We start from the raw sequence: 21,855 nt of genomic DNA, 5'->3' as shown, positions 1-21,855 counted from the left end.
TATATATATATAATATTCAGAAAGATAGTTGCATGTACAAAAAATATTGAAACATCCTATACATGTAATATACTGTAAATCACATGTCTGCATTTCAAGGTATTGTGAGATGGTTCATACTTCAGAAACACGTGAAGGGTGATTCATATGTAGGCAGATCAAACAGGTGCAGTTTTATAGGTGTGGCAGTTAATAAAAATAGATGAATTGACAGGGGAGAGATGAGACAAGGCTAGTGGAAGTCAGAGCATTTTTACGGCTGCTCGTGACAGCAAAGTAGCTTGTAATTTGAACACAGACAGACCTCTCATTTTAATTGTGTCAGAAAATGTGTGTATGTGTGTGTGTGTGTGTGTGTGTGTGTGTGTGTGTGTGTGTGTGTGTGTGTGTGTGTGTGTGTGTGTGTGTGTGTGTGTGTGTGTGTGTGTGTCATAATGTTCTGTTTATGCTGAGTGAGGACCCTGTAATGCAGTGCTGTGAGACATAAGATTCAAAGACACTCTAGTCAGCTGGATTTCAACTTATTAATTCTCTCAAGGCTGAGTTAACCCTTTTATTTCAAAATTATATTTATGCTCAAAAATACAGAAATTAACATTCTTAAAATGTGCTCCTGCCCAAAGCATCTCACATTCAGAGAAAGTTCTTCCAATCATGTCACTACTGAGACACACATCTTATCTTATGGGCTCAAGGTCTAATCATACCCTGTGGTAATATGTCTGTGTGTATGTGTTCATTAGAGAGGACATTTTCAGTAAATGTCACTTATATATCAGTCTTATCTCCAAGCTAGCACTTGCCATTATCAATGTAGTGCCCTCAGGTACCATCGCCACACAGATATTAGCTACCCTATGAATTTCTGCCTCCGCATGTTATCACGCAGAATATTTGTATGCATAATGTGTGTGTGTGTGTGTGTGTGTGTGTGTGATTTGGTGAAGGGCAGTATGAAGTAGGGCCTGCGCAGTGTCATTGAGCTCATTCAGATTCTTTGCAGCATTTGTGTAGCTGTGACGCTTCTTCAGCCAATGAGACAGTCAGGGGAGGGAAGGAAGGGTTGCTATGGTTATCGTCAAAGAGGGAGTGAGGAGGGTGATGTAGCACCTCACTTGTCAGTGATGTTGCAGGTCTGTGTTTGAAGTGCAGCTAGTCCATTATTGTGTGTGGGGGCATGTGTGTGTTCATTCAAGAATATGTGTAGACCTGATCTAGAAGGCCTCAACAGGATGTAGAAGAAAAACAATAAGAAATCACAATCACAGGGCCCATATTGACAAAACACTGATTTAATATATGATTTAATATATTTGGCTTATTCAACTGGGAAAATGCAGGTCATGTATATTGTACCAGGTACAACTCATGCCTAATGAGCCACAATGCTGGCCATGTAAAATAAAATGAAGATTACATTTATAGTGGGGCAAGATGTGAAAAGCTTAACAACACAAATGAACACCTCAGTTGATGGCCTATCTATCAAGGGATGATAAGTGATGCATCAAGGGAACTCTTCTCTAAAGAACACAGAATAACAACATCCAATTTAGACCATAACAACCAACATCCCAGGGACCATCCAGGTTCGCACCGTCAATATCATAACAGCCTACCCTAAATCACATAATATCTATTACTTGTCTTCATAAAACACAATTAAAATATGACAATTTTCTGACTATATGCAGTGTAGGTGCAGTTTCATCGCACAGGGGCAGTACCATGTATATGTATATGTGGAGAGTAGCTGTCAGCAGATAGGCTTAATTGTCAAGAGTTCTGCAGTGGTGTCATGGGTAATTCTGGGTTGAAATCCACATGGGGGCTTTTTTGTCATTGTGTCTGCACTGTGTAATTCCAGGTACTCTGACTTCCTTCCACAATAAAACGACGTGCAATATCAAAAGATAGAAAAGCTTCATTAACTTGATTCTTTTTTTTTTCTTGTTTTCTTGTTTATTTATTAGGTAATTATATTGAAAGAAAGTACATTGAAAGAAAGCCAAAAGCGCCATAGCCAAACCATTAAATGGTGTTCTTAAATAACAGAAACATTTACATACCAATGTGACCAAATAATTACTATCTGGGGGTGGCACTGTTGTCATGACAATAAGTCAGATTGTCTAGAAGTCTAAGACAAAATAACCGAAAACATTACCTCAGTAAACATTTTCATAATTTTTGGTTTCAACCTTTAAGTATTTTTTTTTTGATAAATAAATGAAAGAACACGGTGTACTTTAGGGGGGTGGCATACTTGTATTTTAAGTCGTCACTGTTGTGTAGCTGCAGTAAGAGTTTTGTCCAGGTTATTGGTATGCACAGATCAGCTCTCATTCAAATTTGTTACGTTGGCACACATAAAACCTAAATGGGGATGGCCACCACAAATAACTCAAAGCTTCAAAATAAGAGTGTCACAAAACAGTGCCTGAGTTCCTCTTGGCTACCTCATACTTGTAGAAGCTGTTTCTGTCTGTGAAATTTTACAAAATATTTTGCAACATATTACAAAGAAATTACTCAATGGCAGTTTAATTGCAGATGATTCATCATTCAAGAGGCCTCATCAGCCCTACTCACCAAAAGAAATTAAAGTAAAACAGTAGAAAGAAAAATCACAGAAAGGAAAGATAACTTATTTTAATCAGAATTAAAGACATTTGTTATTTGAGGACAGGGAGAATCCACATATACATCAAATTAGCAACTTCAGAGAATAATGAGGTGGTCATTATTTTGAATACTAATAGTATAATAATTGATGTAAAGCTTATAGCATGTTGAAATTTTCAGACAATTACTTTCTTTCTAGAGTCTAAAATTGCTAAGTGCAAAACAGTATTTATGGAATTGGTTTACAAATCCTTTGTGGTGCCACTGTGCTGTGTGATTAGAGTAATTAATCTATATAACAAGCAGACCATATACAGTTTTAAGGTTAACAAACTCTTTTCTTGTACACTGTTGACTTTTTGAGCACATGTATTGGAGTCTGTCTTGCAGATGACCCTTTATTCTATACTATTTAGCTTTATATTCCGTACATTATGTTGACTTATAATTATATATTACTGAATAATATAATAATTATACACACACACACACCCACACACACACACACACACACACACACACACACACACACACACACACACACACACACACACACACACACACACACACACACACACACACACACACACTGTACTGTACATATACTATACTGTACATACATATTACACTGTACAGAGTATATTAGACTGCTATTAGCAGAGCATGTATAGCTACCTAGATAGCTGCCTTTACTTTGGCCATGTAATATTTCTGTCTATTTTTTCCCTACAGCCTCTGAATTTCTGTGTGTTTGTGTGTTTATGAATTTGTATGCACTTTACTGTTAATTTGCAGTTTTTTTTGGTGCCAAACTTTTTTGTGTACTGAACCTGTGCTATGCAATGACAGCAAATGTGAATCTAACCTAATCCATTCTTACCTAATATACTATCTAATCCAATATTTCAGTGTTCCAGTAGATAGGACAGTAGATAGGATAATCATTATCACATCAAATGTCATCTTTGTAGAAATGTTAATGTTTCCACATTTCTGTGTCCAGGCTACAGCCGTGCCCCTATCCCTATGGCAGTAGTGCGCAGGGAGTTGTCCTGTGAGTCTTACCCCATTGAGCTCCGCTGCCCGGGGACTGATGTCATCATGATTGAAAGTGCCAACTACGGCCGCACTGATGACAAGATCTGTGACTCAGACCCTGCCCAGATGGAGAACACACGGTGTTACCTACCTGATGCATACAAGATCATGTCACTCAGGTCAGTATGCAGTATGGGAGCATGTGTTTTATATGAATACAAACATGAACACATGTGAGATATCCACTGCTGTTACTTTTTTTGACATCATGCCCTCCCAATTTTTTAAGACTACACAACACAATCCGACAACCATGGGCAAAGTAATTTGTTTGTAACTTTGTTTGTCGTTTATTTTGCTTGTTTACTATATTCCCACCTTTTTTTTTTTTCGGCAAAACTGACACAGCTGTGTTTTGTACAGTCGAGGAGACGGGATTGATTGATTGCTTGTTCATACATATAGTGAGTAATACAGCTGTTTCTAAGGTACCTGTTTAGAAGATTAGTGCCTGTTGATGCCAGACGGTGATGAAATTTTAGGATTAAAAAAGGCCATGAAATAATTAGTAATCTTGTATAAACTCAGCACTCAACAAATCTCTGGCTCTCCTTCTGTTTGGCTGCAGAGTTTAACAGAATCTTGTGGTAGTTCTTATTTTCATTGGTGTGCCTCATTTCATTATGCAGGACCTTCCTATATGCTCTGAGGCTATATTGCCAGACAAAATGAGATGCCTACACCTTTGTGGAATACTTTCTGTTTTACCTTTTGTATTTGGCGGTGGGGGGGGGGGTGTAACGTTGATCTAATATCTTTTGCTTTGTAATCTAATCTTTTTCCTTTGCCAAAGAGTGGAATAATCATAAATTGTAAATACCAGCACTCATAACTAAAGAAGAGAAAGGTATTATCACACCTTTTAGATAACAAGATATATTTAGACTAACTAATTTAACAGGATTCCTTGAAGGAAATGATATTCAGTAACATGAAAAGCGATAATTAGAAGCAGTAAATTATTCTTGCAACTACCGTTGTCAGATTTTTTCCCCCTTCTGGTTACAAGATATAATAATGATGTCTGATTTTTCTAAACCTATTGTCATATGTCATCTTCTCATCTGCACTGGATTTTAATAGTCGCCCCAACTCTCTCTCTCTCTGAATGAATTTTATCCTTGGGGGTCATAGAGCCTAAGCACAGCTTTAGCATTCAACCACACTCTACATGATTGATGGGCTGATTCACTTCCTGTGAAAAAAAAAAAAAAAGTCCGACACAACACTTTATACTTGATTACTCAGTTTTATTTCCATCGTATTTTCAGTTAATTAACATCAAATAGCAAAACATTCTAAGTTAAACGTCCTGCAGCTGTACAATTTAGTTCTGGAAGAAAATAATTGTTCATTTTTAATTGTCTTTCATACCATGCTACTGTTGTCAGTACCAGTACAGCAACAACTTTTTGTATTAGTTAGACATGAGAAGAGAGAACTGCATGGAAATGAAAGCATTGAGCATTAAAAAAATAGTAATAAGGGTAGAGGTGTAATGAGAATGTCTGGATATAAATAAGTCATTAGTGTCACCATCACTATCTGGATTTTTCAGATCACTTGCAACTCTGACTGTGTGTGCTCTTTTCTGCTGCCCCATAATTATCTCTCATTATCTTTCTGTCTCAATATTGATGACTTCTTTCTTTTTTCTCCCCCGCTCCTCTCTTGCTGTCAAACCACCTGTCTGTGTCATGTGGTGGTGCTCTCATTGCCTTTGCTTTTGCCTGGCACTGCCTTTCCACGGGCTCTGGCAGCTGCAGCTTGTGTGGCCACTCTTCGACAGTCTATAATTTATACTCATGCACCACACTCAGCATGCACTGCCCAGGGGCTACACCAGACTTTAAGCTCCAATTAGCAGAGCCAGAGGCCAAACTTGAGCTTCAGGAATCCTCTGTGGGGGTGACTCAGTCAGGAAACAACTGTTTATTACATACGTATACTCTGTTTTAGTTGTGTGTGTGTGTGTGTGTGTGTGTGTGTGTGTGTGTGTGTGTGTGTGTGTGTGTGTGTGTGTGTGTCAGAGAGTATATGTGTATGTGTCAGCTTGCGTACAATTCTAAACTACAGTATGTTCTAAACTTAAAAGAGGAATTTTAATCTACCCAATGTGTGTATGTACTTTTTTAGCCAGTCATCCTCAAACTCAGCTTGACTGTCTGATAAAATCAGAGCATCTTTGGCCTGTCTCGTGTTTCCATAGTATCACATTCTCTGTTTTCTTTTCAACAAATCTCTAATTCCAGGGGATTTGTGTTTATGTATGTGCGTGCGTGCGTGCGTGCGTGCATCTGTGTATGTGCGTGCATGTGTGTGTGTGTGTGTGTGTGTGTGTGTGTGTGCGCGCACCCACACTACATAATTGGTCTTGATATCAAAGCCTCATATCTCCAGAGGGTCTCACAAGGCTTCTCATGTAACCTAGAAAGGGCCTAATATTGCTCTGTCTCACAGATTATCTCCCACTGGCATATGTGGGTTTGAAAGGAAAACAACACATACGTGGACATTAAAATGATGCTTTTTTTAAAAATATGTGACTGAAGTTTAATGAGTCATTCAATTTTATATGTGGATTGAAATGTCTCCTGTATGTGTTTTGATGTTTAGTTAAGTTGATTACAATTTACGTTTCACATTTTACAGCACTTTTATTATGACCATGCTTTTAGGATTGAGCTCCTCCTCTCTTATCTCTATTGTATGTGTGCTTCAGAAGGATAGCAGAAGCGTTTGGATGTTTCAGTCATTCAGTTTGACTCAGGATGAGACCCAAAATACAAGCCAAAATGCTGAAATGCCAGCAAGTTAGAGTGATCTACTGACATTAAACTGACCTAATGGCTTCTACAGAGATGCTTCACAATGTACTTTAATGGACCGGGATCCTTTCAGAGAACTCTCTCATCCTGTCTCTTTCAATCTTGCACACAAGTGTTCAGGTACTTGACTGCCAATATGGATGAATGGACCCTGAATCTGTACAGTAGACAGTGCACATACATTGGGACAAATGATTTTGCTACCTTTGCTAAAAGATAGCAAAGGTACCTTTTAGCAAAGGTCCAGTTACTTCTGGACCTTAAATATATTGTCTCTGACATATTTACACAGCCTCTCATAGTTATCACATTTTTAGTGTTCTTTTCATTTCTTCTTTTTCTCCATTTTTCTTGTCCTGTTTCCCTGCATATCTTTTTTTAATTCCCATCATTCCTTTTTCTATTTTTTCTCATTTTTTGATATCCGTTTTTTCTTTCTTCTTCCCAATCCTCATATTTACTCACTACTTCTCACACTGTCACAGTTTTTGTCTCACTCACCATCTGTTGTAGTTTTCATAATTTTTTCCTGTATTTTCACAGTTTTTCTGTCTCCATCCGGAGAAAATGTGAGATGGAGGCTGAAATACAGGGGCTCATATGGATTCTCTATTTCGACCCCAGCTTGCCCAAAGGCAACAAAGCATAATCTCAAGCCTTTGAAGAAGGCCAGTTGCACAATTGCTGTCAATATATAACAATGAATCAACATCAGGTGCACATACATCATTGAGTACACATGCATACCAACATAATTATTCTCACTTCCTCGTGCGCCTATGAGAATGTGATCCCATGATCTTTCACACTGAGAAAAATGGAGGCTCCTCTTACGTTCCCAAGATTGGTGAACGTCCTCAGCCTGCTTGTCCCTTAGGAATCCTGCCTCAGCCCTCAAATCACCAGGCTAGTGTGCTAGTTTTCGAACACTAAGCGCGTGTGTGCTTCTATGCCAATTCATACAGTGCATGTGAAACTTCATGCTTTTGTATGAGTGTATGTGTGTTAGAGCGCATGCACACGCATTTCAGACAGTCCCATGGGAAACTGTAAAGAAACCTTTGAAGTTCTTTTTCTCTGAATTATAGAAAACCACTTGAATCATAGGCTGCAATGTAGGGCTGGCCGTGATGAAGTCTAGGACGCTGTAACCAGTGAACTGTACCATACTGTCTGACACTTTTTCTATGCCTACCTGCACTTCTGTCTTCATTTTTTGATGCTGACATCTCTATAAAGTTAAGAGAACACGAGAGGTTGGATGGATAGAGAGGGATGATAAAAAAATACTCTAAACTTATTCAAGTCCAGTGACTCTAACCATAAAGGTTATCTGTTAAAATAAAGGTTTGCACTGAAGCAACTGAGAGTTTTGTTTTCGTGTGTATGAGTGTGCATTTCTGTGTGCAAATCTTTTTTGATTTATTCTGTCTCTGACTCTCTATCTCATCTTTTCATTCTTCCATTATTCTTCTTCTTTTACTCTTTTCCTGCATTAATTGTCATGCTCCCAACTGAATGAGGTCATATCTGGAGATGTCCCATTTAATGTGTGTGTGTGTGTGTGTGTGTGTGTGTGTGTGTGTGTGTGTGTGTGTGTGTGTGTGTGTGTGTGTGTGTGTGTGTGTGTGTGTGTGTGTGTGTGTGTGTGTGTGTGTGTGTGTGTGTGTGTATGAGCTCATATGAATGCATGTGTGTCTATGGGCCCTAATTACCGCACTGAGCATGGGTGACAGTAAGTCCCCCAGCGTGCTGCAGGGCATCTCCTGTAACTGTGGTAATAATGAAGTTGGCACAATACACACACACACACACACACACACACACACACACACACACACACACACACACACACACACATGCGCGCACACACGTCCAGAGGTGAAGACAGGGATGTCGATAATACAGATAATTTATATACATTAATAGATGGACAAGTTTGTCCTGGTAGTCAGTCTCAGAACAAATGTGTGCAGTTACCTTTCCCCAGTATGAAATCAAAACAACTATTCCTTTCGTATTCCCTCATGTAGCAATATTTTTCATTATGAGTAGCTGGATTCTCCAACTGCCCACTCTTGCATGCATTTTTTTGACTGACAGCTCTGATGCTCTCTTAAAATCTTTGTATTTCCTCTGTCAGAGCCCCTACTGTCTAACGCTTCTGTCCTGTCGCCATAGCTCAGCTAATCTTAGTTATCATGCCTCACCGAGCACCTAAGCTACATGGTTGCCTGAAAGTGGTCTGACAATTGTCTAGAGTCTAGACATCTCCCTCCCTCTCTCTCTCTCTCTCTCTCTCTCTCTCTCTCTCTCTCTCTCTCTCTCTCTCTCTCTCTCTCTCTCTCTCTCTCTCTCTCTCTCTCTCTCTCTCTCTCTCTCTCTCTCTCTCTCTCTCTCTCTCTCTCTCTCTCTCTCTCTCTCTCTCTCTCTCTCTCTCTCTCTCTCTCTCTCTCTCTCTCTCTCTCTCTCTCTCTCTCTCTCTCTCTCTCTCTCTCTCTCTCTCTCTCTCTCTCTCTCTCTCATACATCTAGAGATACAATGTGACTCAGTGTTTACACACTGTTGGATGTAGACAGAGTGATTGACTTCCACACTTATTGATGCTCTGGCACTGTAAAATCAGACCAGGACACAAGGCATACACCTACTCCTACTTCACATACACATGCAAACCTAAAACTGTATACTGTCTTCTGTATCATAAAGTCAGCCTGACTAAATTGTACAAGACAGTGCCTCGGTGTGGAGTAGCCCTGTCATCTTGGCGGCGATGGTGTCTCACACAATTCTTTGCTTTTAACTGTTGAAGAAAGACAGCTCAGCTGTCTGAAACGCTCCTCGTCTCTCCCATTTTTAGTAAGATTTACAGTTTGTGGAAGTAGGTGGTCTTGCATTAAATTGTGAAGGAGGAATCACGTAGAGAAATACACGCACAGATATAAGGCAAAGAGAAACATAAGGATGTCAGCACAGAAATCTTGCAAGGTGGAAACAGGAGGAAGACTCCCTGAGTGTCTCCTGGAATCGGACGACGTGGAAGTTACCATGGTTACCGTTAGAAAAAGACAAGGGAGAAGAGAAGAAATGGCCGAGCTTAAAATCTACTTTGCTGTGAGCCTCCTAGCAAGATAGAGGCAATAATGTATTTGTGTTAGCATTATTTTGCGCTGCTGCATATGATTATATTCTAAATATTATGTGTACATTTTTTCTTTGTTTCCTAATCCTGAATCATGTGTAAATTCAAAACAAATTACTCATCATTAACTAAAATGGTGAATCAGTTTCACCACAGTTAGGCTCTCAATGTGCAAATACTGAACAGTTAACAATTTGCTGGATTCAAGAACCAAATTAAATTGTGCTTGATGTGGGCAGTTTATTTGAGTGATTTCCTGGAATGCAAGAATAAAAATGACAGGTATACTGGGAGATGCAGTGTGCCTGACAGAAGCTACATATGGAACACAGCATACAGTATTTTTAGTATATATAGTATGCACACATATGTCAAAACGACATAAAATGTGGTCAATATGTACTGAAACAAAAAAATGGGAGAGAATGATATCTTCCAGCCAAATATTAATAATGTAACACATTTCAAAGCTTTTTCCCTGTAGGGAAACCAACATTTCTTTACCTGTGGCTCGTCTGACAGGCTGTTCAAAAGCTGACAGAAACATATTCAGTGACAACAGAGGAGTGTGTCAGTGTTTATGAGTGTGTATTATGTGTGTGGTTGTGGGTAAGTGTGTGGGAGAGGACAGAGAGAGTGGAGGGAGAAAGAGAGAGAGAGAGAGAGAGAGAACAGAGTGTGAGAGAGAGAGCTGTCATTTATATGGTGTGTATTAAGTCTGAGAAAGAAGTCGGTAGACATATGCATAGACTTACTCACACACACACACATACACACACACACACACACACACACACACACCTGTCGTTTTGTCTTTTTTCACCTCTGTCAATAACAATCCCTGCACTACTCTTCAATTACTTCCCACACCATAGTTTTTCTGCATCCGTTAACACTGCCCTCTCCTTTTTCATGCAGCACAATCACTCCATTTGTCCTTCTCCAAATGCCTATGGTGAATATGTGTGTATAACCACATCAGGGAGCTGATAGAGCAGGAATGAGACGAGTCGCAGTGCGATCTCATGTGGGGTGGGTGTGTTTTTGTGTGTGATAGAGTGACTACACTTTCTGCCTGTCTCTATAACAGCTTTTTATCCTGTTTTTAGATACAGTAACTTTGTTCTTTTTGCTGTCAAATTGGTTTCCTGAACTCCCGCAGGACATAAAACGTTCTGTGAAATAATTTCTGTGAAATTAACTCCCTCTCTTTCTTATCCTTTTGGTGTCATTGTCTTATATTTTATGACTTTTCAACTGCTCAAGCCCTATTGCCAATTTTTTTCTAGTTCCCAGATTTTAATATTCATTTGTTCTGAGAAAATGTTTTACTACAGGCACATTTTTAAATAAAAGGTAAATATGTCAAGTCAGATTCATGATCGATACTGTACAGTACACATAAAGTGCAGCTTGACATGAAAGCATTACAATTCATTTTAACTTTGATCAAATTTTTTAATAAATTGCAAAAATTGTCGCATATACACATTTTCATGTATGTACGATTTTGATAAAGGGGTCCTATTATGAAAAGCACATTTTTTATCAGTTCTACACATACAGTATATAGCAGTCCTCCCTAAAACTACCAACTCTTAGAATCTGGGAAAAAAAATGGGTCCTGTGGGGACTTTACGGTACAGAAGCTTGTCCATCAGCCCAAAAATGACCTGTTTCAGATCAGTACCCATCGTCACGTCACATTATCAGTGATTGACAGGAGTGATAGACATAGCCCACCCCATCTGCGTAATAACAACCTCTCTCCCCAGATAAGGGCGTGTTCATCACCGAGGTGAAGTTCACGTCCTGGATCAGAGCTAGACAAGTTACTCAGTTGTTATTGAAGTCAGTTAGTATTTGGCTAAGTAGTTAGTTATGTGTGTGTGTGTGTGTGTGTGTGTGTGTGTGTGTGTGTGTGTGTGTGTGTGTGTGTGTGTGTGTGTGTGTGTGTGTGTGTGTGTGTGTGTGTTTGTGCGTGTGTGTGTTTGTGTGTGTGTATGAGTGCATGTGTTCGCGTCCAGTGTGTCCTTTGGGTCAAAACACGTCCACACACCCACATATATATCACGTTTTAATCTTAATTATAGTTGCTTAAGAGCATGACTGAGGTCAGCTTTTATTTGGTGTACTAGTTAGCTTTGCCTCAGTTTATGTATTTGTGGGTGTGTGTATGCTTGTGTTTGTGTCCTGTGTGAAGTCGGTGTCATAGCAAACACACAAACACATACACACCACATTTGTATGTTATTTACAGTTGCTTTTGAGTATGGCTAAGTTAAGATGAGGAAAATGAAGGTTGGGGATGTGCATACAGTGCGGTGCTATTCTGCATTGGTCAAAACAGGGAACTGGTCGGATGCTCAAAATACAAATTTAAAAATGCAATACACCGTTTAAGAAAGTTTTTACATTTTAAGCATGTTTACATATTTTTGGTTTAGGCTTAAACAAAGTTTGGAGTGCTTATTTTCAAATGGCGATCAGTGTCTCAGTGGTAGAGCGGCCGGTAGAGCGGGTCGTCCAGTGTTCATAAGATTGGTGGTTTGATTTCCACTCCCGCCCAAAAAAACATCTGGAATGTGAGATGACAGCAGGAGGTGTCAGTTCACCTCTCGAGCACTGCTAAGGTGCCCTTGAGCAAGGCGCCATTCCTCATTACAAGTTGCTCATTTTGGGCGCCCCACAAAGGGGCTGCCCGCCACTCTACCTCCCCCTGCATGCTTATAGGCCCCCCTGTGTATGTGCGCCTGTGCTACAGGGGCCTCTACAAACTAACAATAATGCATGCGGTTGAAGTATTCACTAACTGGATTGTGCTCTTTCCCTTCAGGGATCAGATATACATATATATATATATATATATATATATATATATATATATATATATATATATATAGCTCAGAGGACACATAATGTTAATCATAATTCACAGGGTGATTTGGAGCAGGTTGATGGGGCCAGAGAGACTGCTGGCAGCATCTCTGTTGGAGGAGGAGGAGGAAGAGGACATGATAATGGATAAAGACTTTTTAAAAATAGCTTCAAAAAGGAGAAAATCAGAAACAAAAAATAGTAAAGGATAAAAAAGTTGTGAAGGAAGTACAGTAAATAAAAAGACACTGATCTATACAAGCAGCTCTGACAGTGAGAATGAAAGCACTCTGAAATAAGCCGTAAACAAAAAATATGATTCACATAAGATTCAAGAATTCCTGCATGATACAAAAGGTATGAGGTTAAAGTGCAAAATTTCTTTCCTGACCCAAACATGTTTTAGATAGCACCCGATTTTATCTAAAAAACCCATAAGGAAGTGAGAAACCAGTTTTTACTGAGCATGAAGCTTTTAGATTGAAGAACTTAATGGCAAAAGTAAGAAAATGCGATTGAGGTAAATTAATTGTTGGTTTTAAATGTTGTCTGCCTTTTTAAACCTGTGTTTGTTTTTAGCTCCATTTTTTACATGTGCAATTTTAAAATAGGCACACTAAACATTAATGGAGCAAGGGACATGAAGAAAAGAGCCTCTGTTTTTTTAGCCTGATAAATGTAAAAAAGTTAGATTTTTTATTTGTCCAGGAAATGCACGGTACTGTGGAAAATGAAGCAAACGAGAAATGAACAGAGAAATATAATTTAGCCACGAAACCAGCAGTGGGGATTTTATTTTCTTGTGCTTTTAAACCTTGCTCTGTTTCAGTGGAAGACATCATGTCGGGCCACATTTTAAAAGTACGGGCAACGGTTGAAGACGTTGGTTTTTATCTGTGTGTATCCTCCAATTGTAGGCACAGATAGAGTGACTTTTTTAAACATTTTAAATAATGAAGTTAAGAAATGCAGCAGAGGTGAGTATGTTTTTAGGAGGGGATTTTAATTTTACAGAGATTAAAAATTTTTAGGAGGGGATTTTAATTATACGGACATGTAGTGAAGGTAGATGAAGGTAGTTGGTGTGAGAGAAGAGCATGTAGAAGACAGGGCTAGGATGGAGGCAATCGATTCACTGTTGCGACCCCTGAAGGAAAAAGCCGAAAGTAAAAGAAGAAGATTTTAACCGTACAGAAAATCCAATTTTAGATTGGAATCCTCAGGAGCCTCATGCTGCGTCAAACAAGATTTTAACCGTACAGAAAATCCAATTTTAGATTGGAATCCTCAGGAGCCTCATGCTGCGTCAAACAAGAAACTGAAAGATTTTATAAAATCAAATGAACTGGCTGACGTGTGGCGAAATTTTAATGGCATGCGTTGACAGTTCACATTGGTAGGCTGCAGAGAAAACACATTGTCCATGTTACGATTAGACATATTTTATTGTTTTAACCACCATTTTAATGTTTTTAAGGACTGTTCGGTTTTTTGCCAGCTGGTTTTACAGGTCACGCTCCAGTACAGTGTTGTGTTTTTAATTTTTATTAATAAGATAAAAGCTAGAAGAGATTTCTGGCATTTTGATACAACATTTTTATCTGACAGATGTTTTAAAACAGCTTTTATTGCTTTTTGGAATAGTTTTAAAAAACAAAAAAGTGATTTAAGGTCTTTGCAGCAATGGTGGGATATAGGCAAAAGCCAAATCAAGAGTCCGTGTCTACAGTACACTCAGAATGTCTCTGGTGACTTGGTCAGGTCTACTAGAGATCTGGAGAGACACGTTGCAGAACTGCAGACTTAAGCTGCGTCCACAGGAGAGAGAGGGCACATTACAGCCCTCAAAGATTGACAGTGTGCTTTAGCTCAGCTGCTGGACATGCCCGTGTCCAGCAGCTGCATTGTGTTCAGTGGTGAGTGAGAAGCTTGTGTCATTGGTTAATTTAATTTATGTATGTTTGTTAAGTTTGGTTATTTTCTTCTATTTATTAATTATTTTATGTGAATTCTTTTTTGTGTGAATGTCTGTTGGTTTTTGTATGAGTGTGATTAATTTGTGAATTTGTTCTTCTGTGAATAAATGTGATATTTAAATTTTTTTTAAAAATCTTTCTTTTTCTTTCTTTCTGTCTGTCTGTCTGTCTGTCTGTCTGTCTGTCTGTCTGTCTGTCTGTGTTGTCTGAATTTGTCTGTCTTGTACACATGTACACACATCAGTATATATTCTGCTTAGAGCCGCTAACATACAAACACAGATGTGCCATCATCAGTCTCATCAAATCATCAGTCATGTAGTTATATTTATATGAGGGATAGAGACAGAGACAGACACAGAGTGACAGGAGGCCTGCCAAAGAAAGTCAAAAACATCGTAAACAATAACAACAGCGACAGTCACTGCTGCATCACAGCTCTCTTCTTCCCTGCCTGCCACAGTTCTGCTTTGTTAATGAATAGTTTGTTCACGAGTGTGTGTATCTGTGTGTGTTGCAGGAAAGAAAGCCGGCAGACAAGGCGGTATCCAGGCCACTGCCTTGTTTTGATGTGGTCATGCTAATTAAAAAAATTCATTTCCTCCATATCCAAGAAAAACACACATAAATACTGAGCAATTTCAATATCTGACAGAATTGCAGGAAAAAGGCAGTATGTTACAAAGGTGTATGTTAGCGAGGTCCTGGATCTACATCCATCTTTCTGCGGAATACACAGAGAACAGGGATTGTGAGTGTTTGACGGGTTTTCATATTCTGTTTGGCTTCTGGCTAAAATTATTGGCAGAGAGGTGAAGAGAGAATGAAGAGAGGAAGAAAAGAAAGAAAGGGGATGAAGATCCTTGGGACATAAGAGAGTGTTTTTTGGTAACTGAGTCAAATTACTGGCTCAGGCAGAGTGGTGACGTCAGTACAGGCTTCACCAAGGAGGGAAGGATTGAGGGAGAAACAGAGGGAGGCTAGAGATGACGCCCCGAGGGAGGCAGGCATGAGAAAGATATTAAGCAAGGAGAGAGGACAGAGAAAAAGAAGCCAGTAATAAAAGGCCTACCACAGATATCCGGTTGTGACTTTGAAAACTTTGGTTAAATGGGTTTAAGACAGATAAACAGACCTAAAAAAAAATAGACTATATGAGACAAAAAGGAAGAACAGAGTAATGATGGGAATGTTGAAAATAAAGGCTGAAATTGTATCTAGGATTACAAAATGTTGGCTGAAGCAAAAAAGATGCAAACAGGAATATAGAAAATGATACCAGAGAGATAGAGCATAAAGAGATTATGTCAAAACTGTGTTGTATACCCTGTTAAAAATAGAAGTCAGTAATCTCCATTGCTTTATGACTCAGCAATAAGAATACTGAATTGAAATTTTCGGGTGTGTCATGAAGTAGAAATAAAACACGCAGACACCCAGGCACGGCTAGTGTTAAAGCTAAAGCTTCTCTCATTTGTTTTCTTCAAGCACATTTGTATTTTTTCTTTCTTCAATGCCTCAGGCTTTTTCCCCATTTATTGTATTTCAGTGACTTGTGCATTATGCTGTCACTGTACAACAACCTTTTTGTAGTTTCACTGGTCGTTTCACACAAAACATCTTTTTTGCGTCACTTACTTCCTCTTCGGGACATTGTTAAACTGAGTGATCCAAGCATTCAGGTAGTCTTTCAGAGGTGTTTGAGAAAATTGTTATTTCTTAACTGATACCTGTGCTTTTTTGAGAAAAAACTGGTAGCTCTAATTGCTTGTCTTTGTCTCCCAAAGTGAGGAAATCATAACTAAAGCACATTTTCTGCCAAAGCAAAGAGGTGAGGTCATGAAATAGGGTTTTGTGCTCTGATACACTTCTGAGGACTAGCCTGTCATATTCATTGTTAGGTGTTGTGGGCAAAGTTGTGGTGATATGTTATTTTGTTTCCCCCATCCCCCATCCCAAATTCTACAATGTGCACTGATGACAGGTGACCAATGATGAAGGTACCGGGGCAAGAAATTAAAAAGCACATAGGTGAGAAAAATGAAGGAAGGAGGGAGAAAAGAAGACTGGTAGCTATTAGCATTACAATTCAAACTGGAACGTTACAACACTTAGGCCTTTAAAATGTAGTCCAGTAACTTCTGACTCCATCACAGAGGCACTGGTCAGCAGCAGATCCTAATATAAAGTAGGTCCCAGTAAATGGACACATAGCCAGTTTTAGTTCTCTGTGTTGTATGTGAATATTGAAATAAAAATTAAATGAGCTCTCATGCATATTTCATTATGCAAATGATTGAATGATACAGTAACGAAAGAGACTTGAGGGGTTTAGGATTCTCATTAAAATATCACAATGGGAAAATCTCAGTGTTTTAAAGTGAATGTCACCTGTTTGACAGGTGTGTAGCGAGAAAAAGAGAGAAGAACAGCTGTACAATTCAAAGAAAATATTTAAATAATAAGAGAAATGGCTGATGGACCTTATCATCCAAATGCATTCTTTTTCTGTTAGTTTGCGCTTGAAGTTTTTCCTTCCCTTCTTTTATAACTGTCTTACTCACGTTAAACCAGGAAGAGCCATTTAAATTAAGTGGCACATCAGTCAGGGATAACATTTGATGTTATTACCTGTCAGTCATGACAGGACTCATGATAATGTACAGGCTTCAACCTCCAACAAAGCGTCTTTGATTGCAAAGACTGTCCTTAACATGTTTTATTGTAAAGAAGTACTCATGCAATGTATGCATTATTATAGTGGCACATCTATATACATGTAAACAAATACACGTATCTGACATATAATTAATGTACATAGTTTGGTGCTTTTATGTAGCTAGTGTTAATCAGAGGGAAGGATACTTACTCTTTGTGTGTCAGAGGATACAGCCCCCCTGATGATTAAAATTAATTATTGAGAGTCTGCTGCAGTACTGTCAAAGCCATAGGTTATTGTTCTCACTTCTGCGAACAAACACACAGACACACACACACACACACACACACACACACACACACACACACACACACACACACACACACACACACACACATGCGCCAGAAGTGTTTTTTCACAGCAGCTCTTCATTAGACATTGTTGACCACCCTGTCTATGAATGAAACATACTGTGTGTTCCCCTGTCAGTGTAAAGGGTACTTAAACATGGCACACCTGCTAGGTGTCAGGGATTCAATGAGTGGAGTGGTAATATACATTTTCAGTGAATATTGCATCACAGTTTTTGGGCTATAAACTACCCATCTGTGTATTTTTTAGTGGGTGCTTGCAGTCAGTGTATCTGTGAATGCTTCTTTGTTCTGTATTTCACTGAGATATCTACCTTTACTTCATGTAGGTGCAACAACCGTACCCAGTGTGCAGTGGTGGCCGGGCCAGATGTCTTCCCTGACCCTTGTCCTGGCACGTACAAGTACTTGGAAGTTCAATATGAGTGTGTCCCATACAGTAAGTACCTTTTCAAGTATTTTTGTAAATATTTGTGACCTCTTGCCTTTGTAAAGGCTCTGCTACAAGACATATCTTTGAGTATTGTAACATAAGCCGTTCACATATTGTGAGTCAGTAAAATGTGCTTGAATATACTTCAATCTAAAATAATTTAATTTTATTTGAGCCTCATTGCATTATTGCCAATAATATAGTTATCAATGACAATGGAAAGGTTATGGTTCTTCTTATTGACTTAAAAAACAAGATCCATTTTAAACAAAATATGAGCGCCAGACCAAGTTAATTCATGAAGCAATGATCTCTTTTTCCGGTAACACAGAGATAAGGAAGAGACATTGTTGGAGTTTTGATGGGGTCCATTTGTGACGTGACCTTTGACCCTATCATATCAGAAGGCAGGTTGTTTTCACTGCACTGAAATATTCAAACTCAAAGACATGAAAAAATCTATGAAACTTATTTTTCCCCTCATAGTTTGTCCCAAAATCTAGGTTGCAGCTCACTGCATAATAAATGCAAAAAAGCTCAGGGTGGAGTCTTAGTGGATTAAATATGTATAGTTGCTCTCCATTTTTGCTTTCCAGCTGAGGGAATCGTTGAGAAGACTAAGATTATGTACGATTTGTATGTATGTTTAAATAAAAAATCAAATGGTGCTTCTTTAAGGTTTCACATCAACACACGAGTTGAAATGGCCCTTGTTCACTTGATAGATATAATTGTTTTTTTACCAATTATGCTGACGTGGAAATAATGAAGACAACCATGCAAGTGGAAACTAATATGATATTAAACATATAAAAATTCTTAACGGATTAGATAACTCTAAATCAACTAGTAGACCAACAAGGCTTAAACTTTTCAAATAAAAGTAGAAGATGATAAACACTTATAATAAAATTATAAATAAATTATGTTACATATGGTTACATCAGGGTCCGGTCCCAAATTGCCCATAGGAGTGAGTGTGTGTGTGTGTGTGTGTGTGTGTGTGTGTGTGTGTGTGTGTGTGTGTGTGTGTGTGTGTGTGTGTGTGTGTGTGTGTGTGTGTGTGTGTGTGTGTGTGTGTGGTTGTTTGTCTTTGTGTGTGGCTCCGTGGTGCACTGGCGTCGTGCCCGGAGTGTCCCCCGCCTCACGCCCTATGCCAGCTGAGATTGGCTCCAGCTCCCCGTGACCCGCTACGGCAGATAAAGCAGCAGAAAATGAATGAATGAATGGTTACATCACCAATCTTTACTGACTGACCTGGTGAAAATTTAATTTTTTTATTAAAGTTCATTTAAATTTAGGATCTCAAAGAAGCATGGATGTCATAAACTGATAATGTGTATATTTTTTTCACATATTACATTCTGTACATCTTGCTGTTGACAGGATTTGATATGGAACAAATATCTTTGCTGTGGAACTCATTAACGAAAGGATGAAAATTATGGATTATGAATAATTCCTTAGAGGAAATATGTGTGTTGACTTGATCACAAAGGTGACTGGAACAAAAATTAGAACTCACTTTAAATTTCTAATTTCCTGGTAAGGGCTCCAGAATCTCTGTCTAACATGGTCTGAGTAGTGCAGCCTTGGCAATGTGGTTCATACAGTCGGCCAAGTTGAAGCATTCAATTATGTGTCGGTAAACGGCTTTTGCCTGGCGTCTAGAATGACCAGCAGATTAAATAATAGGACTATCAGAGCCCTCTCTGGAGCAGATGGAAACACAACCTGATACCTGCCCACCAAGTACACATGCACTCACACACAAGCAAAAAGGGTGTGTGTGTGATAGTGTATTTCTTTTTCATCCATTCATTTGAAACTTGTCTGCATGTTTACCTTTATCTTTGTTACAGTTAGGTGAAAATACTACTGTGTTTTCACAGATTAATCACTTTACTGAACTCAGGATTATTTGCAAGAGGAAGTAGCATCAGATAAACAATGAGATTGTCTGGATAACATCCCTCCTTCTTCCCCTTCCTAAAGAAAACAGACAACACCTGAAACCAAAGTCATCTGAGACCTACCAGATACAGGGGGAGGAAGAATGAGGGGGAGAGAAAGAGAGAGAGAGAGAGAGAGAGAGAGAGAGAGAGAGAGAGAGAGAGAGAGAGAGAGAGAGAGAGAGAGAGAGAGAGAGAGAGAGAGAGAGGGAGGGAGGGAGGGAGGGAGGGAGGGAGGGAGGGAGGGAGGGAGGGAGGGAGGGAGGGAGGGAGGGAGGGAGGGAGAGAGAGAGAGAGAGAGAGAGAGAGAGAGAGAGAGAGAGAGAGAGAGAGAGAGAGGGGGGGGGTGGGGGGGGGATTTGATTTGATTTTTGATTTTTAAAATCACATTTATTCATAAAAGCCGAGAGGAGAGAGAGAGAGAGAGAGAGAGAGAGAGAGAGAGAGAGAGAGAGAGGGATAGAGAGAGAGAGAGAGAGAGAGATTGATTTTGATTTTTAACATCATGTTACAATCCTGTCTTTTACCTTTTTCTTTAGTTTTTCAGAGAGAGAGAATGATTTATTTTTTTGATTTTTAACATCACGTTTATTCATAAAAGTCAAATTACAAAATAATCATGTTGACAGAAAATTAAAAAGCGATTTAGAGAGAAAGAGGGATGGACTTTTGCAGACAGAGAAAGCTTTTGACAGTACATTAGCAATATCTGTGTTCTGACTCAGTGTTGAGGCTGGATCAAGTAGTGCTGTGATCCATTACAAAAGTCAAAAGTGTAACTATGAATCCAAAATGCATACATGGCTTGTCAAATTTTCGTGAAGAGCCCTCATGTTGCACTTTTGAAATATTTATTAAATCAATTTTTTATGAAAGGTGTAACATTGTCTGAACCCTGTTCTCATTCTGACAATCTGAGACATGAGATCCAGGTGTCTGCGCTCATGCTGCTGTGTCTGATAGCAAATCAATGTCGTCTCCTGAGTTATTGTGAAAGATATGTTTTGTAAGAGATTAAGCAGAGATAAATCTCCAATTTGGTGCCATAAATCAAGATGGATCAATAAAGGAGGTTTGTTTTGTAAAATGCATGACAGCGTGCTCAATCTGTCACAGTACTAAAAAGACTCACTGCCTAAAATGAACAAATTATCAGATTTAAATTCAAATGGCTCACATCAAGGGAGATGTGTAATTCAAGTAGACTTATTAAGATTGCTGGTCGTACTTATAGGTGAGTTTAAACAAAAGACACTTAGCCATCTCCTTTAAAAGGCCAGGTTTCACTAAGCAGAAACTGATTGCATGCAAACAAAATAAACATTTATGGAACAGTTTTTCCTGAGCTCTGATGTTTTAAATAGAAGTTAAGTTTGCGTTGTGTTGATATTATGTAAACAAATCATAAATTAGGAAGTGAAACGGTTAAATTAGAAATTAAATTATGTATGGTTCCATTTTCATGGAAGTGTTACCCCCACCTCCGCCCCACCTCTTCTTCTCCATTTTTTAAAATTTATTTTTCTGTTAATTTTGGCTTGCACTAAATTCACAGTTCTTCATCTCTCCTCCCTGCGCTGCAGGTTTTTGGCTTTTTTCCAAAGTTAAAATCAAGCGCTCTCTCACTTTCTCTCTCTCTAGCTCTCTGTGTTATGAGTGTGTGGCAGTCATGTGCCAAACCTGCCAGCTAGCTTTGGCAGTAATTAGCCACTTGTGTATACTTGCTCATAGCACTGCAGGCAGACTATAAATATCCATACGTTAGCACACTACTGTACAAATTGCTTCTCCAAGGCAACGTCTCACACTTGGATACATTTAATATGCTATGCTGTAGAAAATGATATGTGGTGATTTGTATTGTTTCATTCATGGTCATCCATTACAAGTGCCA

The 21,855-nt window shown here is 38.9% G+C and overlaps 1 protein-coding gene across 1 annotated transcript in view; it reads left to right on the top strand.

Moving 5' to 3' along the window:
• The window catches only part of adgrl3.1 (adhesion G protein-coupled receptor L3.1), a 111,800-nt gene that overhangs the window by 24,619 nt on the left and 65,326 nt on the right, over positions 1–21,855 (top strand). The window contains exons 3-4 of the mRNA XM_068321481.1: positions 3,629–3,842; positions 17,906–18,015. Of these exons, the coding sequence (XP_068177582.1) occupies positions 3,629–3,842; positions 17,906–18,015 (324 nt within the window). The remainder of the gene's footprint in view (positions 1–3,628; positions 3,843–17,905; positions 18,016–21,855) is intronic.

Source organism: Antennarius striatus, chromosome 8, assembly GCF_040054535.1.
Source record: "Antennarius striatus isolate MH-2024 chromosome 8, ASM4005453v1, whole genome shotgun sequence".
In the NCBI taxonomy this organism is placed as follows: domain Eukaryota; kingdom Metazoa; phylum Chordata; class Actinopteri; order Lophiiformes; family Antennariidae; genus Antennarius; species Antennarius striatus.
Note: the sequence above shows the minus strand (reverse complement) of the source record. Positions and strands in the feature narration are given on the sequence as shown.